Source organism: Solanum stenotomum, chromosome 7 (assembly GCF_019186545.1).
Source record: "Solanum stenotomum isolate F172 chromosome 7, ASM1918654v1, whole genome shotgun sequence".
NCBI lineage: Eukaryota > Viridiplantae > Streptophyta > Magnoliopsida > Solanales > Solanaceae > Solanum > Solanum stenotomum.
The window spans coordinates 7,310,718-7,322,175 of record NC_064288.1 but is presented as its reverse complement, the minus strand read 5'-3'; the positions used below and the strand labels follow the sequence as shown (position 1 = coordinate 7,322,175).

Here is an 11,458-nt window from a genome sequence, read left to right as displayed (position 1 = left end):
TGTACTGATTATTGGACGGCAAGGACTTTGATGGACGAAAAGTATGACGAAGGACATTGACATACCATTTTCAAAAGTTCGGGGGTATATTTGTCCTTTTTCCCAAATGAATTTAACTAGTGCCGATAAAAAAATTAGAGTAGCATTTTTGTTTATGTGCATATTAATTTATTGTCACAAAGAGGTCGTTTGATTGGGAATAAGTTATCCTGAAATATACTATATCTCAGGATAAGTTATCACACTATATATATGAGATAACTTATCATGCACATCACTAAAGTATAAATGGTGGGATAAATAGTTTCATGACTATTTAATTCCTCCAACCAAACGCAGAATAAAATAATCCTATATTTTCTGAGATTGTTATACATTATACCTCACACCAAACAGACTCCTAAAAGTTATTTTTGTTGTTTTAAATTAATACTTGACAAAAATGTGTTTTAGGTTTCTGATGACTCAAGATTTTTGCTTGCACTTAATTATATTTGAAGAGAGGTGGGAGAAATGAAGAAAGAATTAGAAGGTGAAAGTGAATGGATATACGGTTAAGGATATTAAGATTTTGTTATATAACTTGATCATTCAAATTCATTAAAATAATTAATGAAATTCAAAAATAAACACATTTTATGATTAAAGTTCAGAACTAAAAAAAATAAATACGCTTTAATAGCTAAAATTTGAATAAATAAAATTCAATTTTTTATTAAGTGCAAAAAATAATGTATTGTTTCTTTTTGCTCATCATTTCTCCATTTTTGATAGCTCACGCCTCACCGACCTCATCGTCTTACCTTTTTGTCTCATTCATCAAGACATCCTTTTCTATCTTTCGATTTCATTGACAATGCCAACTACTTCTTTCGTTTTCATTTATTTGTCTAATTTTAATTTGTCACGAAATCTAAGATAGTAGAAAAAGATTTTTGATCAATCGTATGGTCTTAAATTAAAGATATGTATTAAGTACCAAAATATCATTTATTCATATGATCTTAAACATGTCATATGGGAAATTAAAACTAAAGTGTAGTGAAAAATAGAAAAAAGTACTCTTTTTGAACGGACTAAAAAGATAAAAGAAATAAATTAAAATGGAAAGAATATAAGTTGGCTAAGATACTACTGGGTAAACACAATTCCTGGTTGAAAAATATTTTGGAGATTGTTGTTTGGCCAACAACCAGCAGTCAAATGAAAAAACAAAGAGAAGGATATTTTATGTCAAGACACAGAATCTGGACCTTATGAGAATTTTTATTTAAAAATTAATGATAGGTCATAGAAATTTGAAATTTAGTGTTAGGTCATAAAAATGATCCCAAAATTAGTGTAAGGTCATACAAGAATTTGAAGATATTTGAAAAACATTCGAAACTTCGTTCACTTTTATAAAAAAAATTCTTCATCAAATTTACCATACAGAAATTATTTTTATAAAATAACCTCATTTCAATTGTATTTTATATGATTAAACACAATTTTAATTTCAACTTTAAAATTTTCAAATAAAATGAAAAATATTTCATTTTCATGATGTACAAACTAAATAAAGTTTGTAAAGATCTTCAATAAACTACATTACTCAAATCAAGTATGAGAAGAAACTTCACTTCCTTAAGTGCATCTTCTCCCTACCCTCTCATTTGTATTTCTGTAGTCTCTATTTATGTAATACATTTCTTTAATCCATAAAGAATTATATCTATAGAAATAATTTTATTTTATTTTGAATAAGATCATTTATAATTAGTGATGAATGTAGAATAAGATTTATAGAAATTTTTTCCTTGTTTTCAAAACATTGTTTGATTATACATTGGACTGATTTGTTAAAAAGATTGAAGATGAGTTTCCTGAAGTAAAGTCCTTTTGCTCACAATTTCAACTTTTGTTTTTCATGTTAAACACATGTTCAAATATTTTTAAATATCCCTTCTCTACTTAATTTCAATTCAAATACTACTCTATTTTTCTTTTTATTTCAAATTTCACACTTTTTATGTCCAAATACCTACTTAACAAGACAAATAGAATGAAAATATCAGCTATCAAGTAATACCAATCTAACATGGCTTCTGAACAATTTAACAAGATACGTAGTATGTCAATAGTACCAAAGCATACCAATCCACACGACTTGTGAACAATTGATTAGATAGGTAGAATAAGAATAATATCAAGTCATATCGAGTCAATTTAACAAGATAGGTAGAATGAAGATACTACCAAATCATACCAATCCGCCATGACTTATAAGCAATTGTGTTGTCAAAGGTGCATTCAAAGCACACTTATTACTCGTTTGGTAGAGTGTATAAAAGTAGTACTAAATAGAGTGTATTAATAGTGTTTGCATTAGTAATGCTTGTATTAGTCATACTTGCATTAGTTATACATAGAATAGTTTTATGCATTATTTGGTTTGGTGTATTAAGAAAAATATGTATTGTATAAAAATATTTATTTACAAAAGTATCATCCATAATTATGGTTGAAAAGATGTAAAAGTGTTTTTGAGGGGTAATTGGGTCTTCAATCATGCTAATGCATGTATTAAATTCCTTTGCATTCTCAATACACAATAGAGTGTATAACTAATGCTTGCATTAGTTATACATAGCATGAAAAAATGTATCAAAGAAGGTGTCACTAATACACAAAGCTAATGCAAGCATTATTTTTGTCAATACACTCTATTGTAATCCCTCAAGTGAGGTGCAAACCATGTTGAGCGTTATGGGCACTTTAGTGCCGTCATCAAGGCTCTAAAACATATTTTTTCTTGTCAATGAGCATTATTCTGAAAACATTACACTAAACAATTGATATTTCACTTTATCATTAAAAAAAGTTCAATTTTGTTGTCCATATATTTGTAATTCATGCTTGTGGTTATTAATTTTAGACTACACATACATATTTGTATTTGCTTTCTCCATTTGCACCTTTTTCCGATAAAAATCACTCTTTAGTTGCACTTGATAACACTACTAGTACCCAATTTAACAAGATAGGTAGAATGAAGATAGTACCAAGTCATACCGATTTGACATGACGATAGATGTTCCAATACAATTCCAAGGGTAAATGATTGATCTTGGATTTGAAGTTCAAAAGAACGAAGGAAGAGATTCAAAGGGCCTCCCTCACCTTATTATGTATTTACATGCCAACGTTCTTTTAATGTGATTTACTATGCTGCAAAACATTTTTATTTTAATACTCTTTGGAGCCAAGATGGTCAAATAGCCTAGTGAGTCTGATGCTCATGTTTCTCCAGGAGTTCTTCAACTGTATGTGTTTAGGAAAACATCTATTGGACTTTGTTCTCTTGATCTTGTACCTGCTAAGCTTTAAGAAGTGGGTAATGCAGTAGGCGAAGGAAGCTCAAGCCAACTCCTGCTAATACTATTGCTACCTCCTCCTGAACATTGTGTTGCTATGGTCAATAAGCAGCATTAAAGTGGTTCTGAATGACCTTGAGGAGGCCACTGCGTAGCACCTTTCTTGCTCGAAGGATCCGTCATTTTCACTTTTCTAACTTAAAAAGATCTCTGGACAAAAGCGTGCATTAATGTTAGCTTCTGGAGAATACACGGAGAGGTGGAGGAAATTTTAGTTCAACATTTTTTCATTAAAGTCAAATCATTTTCGCACAGATTCCATAAGCAGCACCTGGCACCCGCCCATTTCCACCCCTATTTTTCTAGCATTTTAAGGTGAAATTAATTCTAGCTGGCATTACCTGTAAAATATGTCGACAGTATCAGGGAATTGCTAGTAGTAATACAACTAACACATACTTAATCCTCAATTTGAGCTAAAGACCAGTTACCACGATTAAGTCCTATTCTATTTGAATACTACTTATAGATCTTAAGAACTTAACAATTCTGATGAAGAGCCCACCAACTCAATAAATGAAGGTGTGACACCAGAAACAACCACTCATACTAGTTTAGATTCACTCGTAAACATAGACCAATATCAGTACACTCGAATTTAGGAAAGGAAATTAAGGAAAAGGTATATGTCGATGTCAATATCAACATTATGCTACTACAAGTTAAGACTACATGCGTGATGAAGCTAACCTCTCACTCTTCAGTTGGGGATGCCCTGGAAGCCAAGCCTTTGATAATATGCCGGCACTGAAACCTGACAAGTCATTGAAGCTAATATCATTAAGAATAGCACATGTGGAACCTGCCAATGTAACAATACAGTACTGTATTCTCAGCAATGTCCTTCGTCTCAACATTATTTGTTGCCTTAAACCTGAGGTTGAAATAACATAACATGGAAATACCTACGCATATAAAAGGTCATTGCACCTGCTGCCCTAATCTAACTGATAATTACATTGACACTTTTAAGCTATGTTGCTCAGACTCTCTCAAAATGTTGCCCTACCCGTGTCGGATTCTCCAAAAATGCAAAACTTTTGGAGTATCCGACACACAACGTCGACATTTTTGAAGAGTCCGAGCAACATAGCTTTTAAGGATCCCCAGTAGTTCGGAAATGTCAATTTGACAAACATTATATAGGAATCAGGAAAGGAAAAAAGGAATGCTTAATCCCCATCTAGTGGTTAAACTAGGATGCCAGACAGCGTATAACATTTGGGTCACAAATTAATTCAAACCAAAACAATAAAGATGGCAACAAAAAGCATCATTAGCTAATAGATCATCTCATGAGGAAGAATATTTAATACTGATTCATAAAATAAAATTGGTACAGCTGTAGTGCTACCTCGTGGTAATGCTAACAGGAAAGTCAGTCTATAGCGAAAAAACTTATTACATCTCTATGACCTTATGTACTATGCTAGTGAAATCATTAGCTTGATCAAGACAGATCCAAGCCTCCCTCTATGTCTCTCCTAGGCTTTTAGACAGGATATTTTAAGCACTCCATACCTTGATTGCCTACGTTTCCATTTTTCTCCTGTAGCATCTTGTGTGTTGTGGTTCTCTTCTTTTGTTCTTTGGAGTTACGGTATAGTGTGGGTTCTTGCCTTTTGATTATATTTTTATTTAGTTAGTAGTTGTCTTAATTTTAGACTTTATTGGGTGGCTTTGGTGAAAAATGATAGATTAGGGTCATGTCCAAGGTCGACGGCGAGGGGTAGGAGTGGTAAGACGTGTGTCCAGAAAACTAAGTGGGTACCAAGGCTCGGAATGTGGATGGGTTTAAGTTGAGGTACTCAGGAGGCTCGAGGGATAGGAATGAAGTAGGCATCTTAGTAGATGGGGACCTTAGGGAGCAAGTGGTGGAGGTTAGGAGGATTAATGACAGGATGATGATGATGATTAAGCTAGTCGTCGGAGGGCTTGATGATGATGATTAAGCTAGTCGTCGGAGGGCTTACTTTGAATATTATTATTTATTAGTGCTTATGCCCCACATGTGGGCTTGGATGAGGATATCAAGAAGCACTTTTGGGAGGATTTGGACGAGATAGTGAGGGGTATACCGCACATCGAGAAGATATTCATTGGCAAAGATTTCAATGGCCACATTGGGGCAACCTATAGTGGCTTTGACGATGTGCATGGAGGCTTTGGTTCGGTGACAGAAACGGAGGTAGAAACTCGAACCTGGATTTTGCTAAAGCTTTTGAGTTGGTGATCTAACTTGTGCTTCCCAAAGGAGGATCACTTGGCTACCTTCCGTAGCGCGGCGGCTAAAACTCAAATAGATTACTTACTCTTGAGGAAAGGCGATAGAGGCTTTTGAAAGAACTACAGGGTTATCCCATATGAGAATCTTACTACCTAACATAAGCTTTTGGTAATATACTTGGAGATTCAATGATGGAGGAGGAATAAGAATCTATATGACCAACCAAGGATTAAATTGGGTGGCTTGACCCCTGCCCTCGCCTAAGGATATAGGGGAGAAGTTGATGGTGATGATGGCTCGGAAGAGTAGTGGGGATGTGGAAAGTATGTGGGATATGACAGTTAGTTGCATTAGGGAAGCAGCTAGAGAGATTCTAGGGGTGTCAAGGGGTAACATTGGTAGTCATCGAGGGGATTGGTGGCGGAATGGAGAAGTACAAGGCTAAGTGGAAGCAAAGAAGACAGTCTACGCAAAGTTGGTGGAATGCAAGGAGGAGGATGAGAAACAGATGAATAAGGAAATGTATAAGGCGGCGGAGACAGAGACTAAGTTAGCGGTTACAACAGCAAAGACGACAGCCTTCAAACGGTTGTATTTGGAGGTAAGAGACAAAGACCGAAATAAGAGGGCTGCGAAAGCAAGAGAGAGGAAGGCTCGAGACCTGAATCAACTACACTTAGGATGAGGAAGGCAAGGTGTTGGCGAAAGAGACTCTCATTAAGCAAAGATGGCAAACCTACTTCCACAAACTTTTGAACAAAGAAGGGGACAAAAACATTATGATGGGTAATTTGGAGCACTCCACGAAACATCGGAATTTTGGGTACTATAGGCAGATTTAGGTTGAAGAGGTTAAGCGTGCTATTATCCGGATGAGCAGGGGAAAAGCGACCAGATATGATGAGATTCCGGTGAAGTTTTGGAAGAGCACGGATGGGGCAGGTATGGAGTGGTCAAATGGTTTGTTTAGTGTGATTTTTAAGATGAGGACAAGAACAAAGGTCATATCCAAAATTGTAACAATTATAGGCGTATCAAGTTGTTAAGCCATATTATGAAAGTTTGGGAGAGAGTGGTGGAGTTGAGAGAGCAGAGGGGTGTGTCCATTTTTGAGAACCAATCTGGATTCATGCTGGGGCAATCGACTACAGAAGCAATCCATCTTGTAAGGAAATTGGTGGAGAGATATCGGGAAAAGAAGAGGGACCTTTATATAATGTTTATTGTCCTAAAAAAGGCATACGACAAAGTCATGAGGGACGTCTTCTGGAGATGCTTGAAAGCTAGAGGGGTACCGGTGGCTTACACTAGGACGATAAAGGACATGTATGTTGGAGCTAAGACTCGAGTGAGAACGGTGGGAGGAGAAGTAGACTTGTACCCGGAGCCTTGTGTGATAAAAAAGTATCACTGAAACTTAAAGGTATATTTAATAAAATGGGGGAGAGTGCTTGCCAACTAAGAAATCCCATGTGCAAAATATGCATGCCACAGAAATGAGGATGTTGAGGCAGATGCGCGGGCATACAAGGAGCGATAAGATTAGAAATGAAGATATTTGAAATTAGGTGGGATAGGCCTTTGTAGTGGACAAGATGATGGAAGCGAGATTGAGATGGTTTGGACATGTAAAGAGGAGATCTATAGATGCCCAATGAAGAGGTGCAAGAGGTTAGTTATAGTAGGTACGAGAAGAGGTAGAGGTAGACCAAAAAATTAATAGAGAAAGGTGATTAGACAAGACATGGCTCAACTTCCGGTTACGAAGGACATGACCTTATATAGAAGAGTGTGGAGGACGTGTATTGGGGTAGAAGGTTAGTAGGCAGTAGAGTGTTGTCTTGCTTTCTGATTGTTTAGATGTTTGCCGTCGTACTAGTTATAATATTGTAGTTGGTTGTTTAATGTATTTTGATTGTCGCACTATTTTGTTGTTCTTGTTCCTTTCTTGCAGGATATGCACTGCTTCTCTTGTAAGTTGCTATGTTTTTTCCCAACTGTTTTCTTACTCCTTTGTACTTGGATTTGCTACACTTGAGCCGAGGATCTCTCAGAAACAGAATCTCTACCTCCACGAAGTAGTGGTAAGGTCTGCGTACTCTCTACCCTCCCAAAACCCCACTTGTGGGGTTCCACTGGATATGTTCTTGTTGTTGATGTATACCTTGGCTATCACTAGCTAGCTAGAGGGAAAAAGTCAAAAACTCAAATCTCATCGCAATGATGCAGGTCAAAATAAAAAGGTGAAATGCTAAACCAAAGTTCTCACCAACTTGAAGGTTCATATCAAATAGTGCTCAACTTAATAATAACATTTTAACAATTATTTTAGTTAGAGCCACAATGAGAGCCATCATAAGTTCTATGGTTTACTAAATTTCAATACAAACGACAATCTGCGTAGCAAACAGTGAAACTGAAATCTTAGTGCTGAGGGTTGAGAAAACTCTTTCCGGATTTATCAAAACATAAAACATATTGAGAAAAAGGTTGAATTTTTGCTTTTCTAGGCAGATTCCTGTCTAGCAATGTCAATGGAAACTGGAAAGAATAGACCAAGAAAATATTTATCATCATAGTCAACAAAAAAGGACAAAAGTTACAGAGTTATCATATCTAGAAAATTGGAAGTACCAGATAACATCATCGACATTAGAACTATGTGATGTGATTGCTTTAGTAGGGTGAGTATCATCAGCACACGCTTCTCTTTCAAGATTTTTGGTTCGACAACTGAACCGCACTTTGAAAGGCACTATCTGCACCATAACATGCAAATTGCTTGTGAGGCAAAACATATATAGAAGTAAGATAGATCAATATTGTGATGCTCATAATTATAAGGTTCTGGAGAGTGAAGTTAGAAGTATGATGGACTCTCAAAGGATAATTATTTATCATTAAGGGGTCGTTTGGTGTGAAGGATAATACCAAATAGTCATGGGATTAAATTATAGTATCACTTAATTTGTTGTTTGGTTGGCAAGTCCGGGATAACTTATCCTAGGATAAAATAAGTAAATGACAAAAATGTCTCTTTCAACGCTTTTGTTACATCTCTTTTTACATTCATGAAGGGCATTTTTGTAAACAAATAAATTGTTCTTAAAATTTATTATTTTGAATACAACAAACCAAACACTCAATAAAAAATAATCCCATCATAACTTATCCCATCATAACTAATCCCATCATAATTTATCCCATCATAACTTGAATTCAAACCAAACGACCCCTTGGAGTTAAAAGGAGCTTCAAGGTCCATCATCTCATTTACATCAGATCTAGGTCCAGATACTGATTCAAATTTTGCAAGATGCATACAAACAAGATGAAGTGAGGAAGAGAAGGGATGTAAAAACAATCAACCAGCACTATCATTGCTAGGCAAAGAAAGTTATGGGAAAAAGGGGAGATATGGGAAGGAGCTTCTACGTAAAGCATCAGCTTATGAAAGATTTCATTGTCATCATATCAATATTACAGCAGCTTGATGACAATAAATGATCGACTAGCACAGCTGGACCAGCTAATAATGACATTTTTTGACTGCCATAAAGAATGCTAACCAGGAGAATATGCATCTGAATAACCGAATTCCGATAATTTAGAAATCACAGGGACAACCTATGGGAATTTACCTTTTTGCTGTACCTAAAATCCCTCTTTGGAAGAAAATGCAGATGCAAGTTAATTGACGAAGGAGCTTCAACGAAGAGGAACAACTTGGTAGGACCTAAAAGGCTACGAGAATTAGCAATGAATGGCCAGAAATTATACCTTTTATGTATAACCTTTTATGTATAACATATATCTAATGGATAGTAATTTCCAATAAATACCAGCAGAGGAGCTAGATCCTGCACCCTTTGAAACTAAGACACGGATGGCCTGTGTAAAAACAGAAACCCAAAATTTATGCAGACAAGATATATACAGATATATCTATATAGAAATGTGAGATGCAACATAAATAAACAAACGAAGAAACCTTCTTTGAAAGAGTTTCCGCAACTCGATTCCTAGTAAATTCTCCTCCAGAAGCTGCCGTTTCACACGAAAAGTTGAGTTCATACACATTAAGAGGGCGCAGAGGACTGGACCCAAGAATCAGAATAACCCTTTGAATGGCAGGAAATTCTGTGATCATTAATTGAAGAGCAGTCCTGAGACTGGATATAGTGTTCATTAACTTCTCCAGTCTCCTTATTCCCATCCTCACCTCCCTCTTCCTGGAAGCATGATTTCTACGTAAAGAACCTGTTTCCGCTTGTACAATAGCTGTCTCCTAGAAAAAGTCAGAACTAGGTCATACCAAGCCTAAAGATATGAGTACTGTAAAGGATGCTTAAAGAAAATAGCAATGGCTTCAGAAGCAAGTAACATGTCTCTTTCCTTAAGACTAATTTTGCTTCTACCATTTTTAACCTGAAACCTAATTACAGTACACACAAACAAAATTAGAGTTCTAAACATTCATTAAGAAAAGCAAAGTATCTAATCATACATATCAAACACCATAGTTGTTCATAATATACTTCAAAACTTGAAATAAGCAGTAAAGTTTGGTTTTGATTTATCAAAAGAAGATACTCACTCCATTCATTTTTATTTGTCCATTGTTTCAAAAATAGATTTTCACTTTTACTTGTCACTTTTAACATATCAAAAAATGACAATTATTTTTTCTTATTTTACTCTGAACATTAATTACTTATTTTCCAAACCTACAACTTGCATCAATTAATATGGATATTGTGGTAAAATACTTATACTAATCATCGTTTTCTATCTAAAGTGTACAAGTTAAAGTGATCGGAGGGAGTATAAGTTAATTTAGTTTTTGATTTACTACATCATCTTACCGTAAATTTAATATGGAATTTTGAATATCAAAATCTCACTCCATAGAAAGCAAGGTGCCTTTACATTAAGCCTTGTGACTATTTTTGAAAATAAGGCAGCATACTTGTAAAAGTACACGAGCCATATGAAATGATAAAATCTCCAATATGAGTTTCCCAAAGTCAAAAGTGCCACATAACAGTAGCACAAATGCTAGTTTTCACTTACCAATTCCGCAAATTCAGTGTTCAATTCATCAAATTCAAGAGTGAGATCCTGCAGTAAGCTGCGCAATCAAACAAAATACAGAAAGAGGATCAGTTAAAGCAAGCAAACAACAAAAAAGTATAAACAAAAATCAAATTAGGAAAACAGCGAGAAATTATATACTTACGAAGGGATTTGCTGGTGCATAAAGAGGACGAAACCTAAGATATCAGTAACAAGATGAAATTTGATAGAGCTATCGAGAGTATCTGAGGCTGTTTCAATGACCGTGAAATCTGTTTCCCCTTCTCCTTTTTCTTCCATCTCTAAGGCCTCTGTATGTGCAGAATACGAAGCTCTATTGCAAATTCAAATTAACATTTGTAGCGCGCTGATTTGGGTTTGGGCTCCGATTGTCCGATCTATTTCCCTCTCCCCTTTATTATATGCTACTCACGAGAGATAAACGTTAACTCACAAAATATTTATATTGGTTTGTCAAGAATTATATCTTTTAAAATTAATGCCCAAGACAAATAAAAAGTTCAAATAACAAAATATCTTGTGTAAATAGTACTACTATTTAGCTCGTTAGGATGAGTTTATTTTATATTTGATTGAGATAAAATTATGGAATAACTTATTTTATTATTGTAGTGTTATTTTTATCTCAAGAATGGAATAATAATCATAAGATAACTAATTTTGAGATAAATAATTATTATTTGTTTCCCAACCAAATGAATCCTTTGAAGTCATTTGG

At 35.1% G+C, this 11,458-nt stretch overlaps 1 protein-coding gene across 1 annotated transcript; it reads right to left on the bottom strand.

Moving 5' to 3' along the window:
* Positions 1-3,848: 3,848 nt before the first annotated feature.
* LOC125871493 (uncharacterized) lies at positions 3,849-11,153 on the bottom strand. Its single transcript, XM_049552096.1, has 7 exons — positions 10,883-11,153; positions 10,717-10,774; positions 9,635-9,931; positions 9,486-9,534; positions 9,285-9,379; positions 8,278-8,402; positions 3,849-4,170 (listed from the first exon to the last, which is right to left on the bottom strand). The coding sequence occupies exons 1-7, from the start codon at positions 11,017-11,019 to the stop codon at positions 4,110-4,112; spliced, it is 822 nt and encodes a 273-aa protein (XP_049408053.1). The 5' UTR covers positions 11,020-11,153; the 3' UTR covers positions 3,849-4,109.
* Positions 11,154-11,458: the final 305 nt, after the last annotated feature.

Coding starts and splice junctions, on each gene's coding strand:
- LOC125871493 (XM_049552096.1), bottom strand. CDS start 11,019: ATGGAAGAAAAAGGAGAAGGGGAAACAGATTTCACGGTCATTGAAACA. Junction 8,403..9,284: donor ATTTTAGGTACAGCAAAAAG/GTAAATTCCCAT, acceptor GTTATGGTGCAG/ATAGTGCCTTTCAAAGTGCG. Junction 4,171..8,277: donor AATGTCGATGATGTTATCTG/GTACTTCCAATT, acceptor ATGACTTGTCAG/GTTTCAGTGCCGGCATATTA.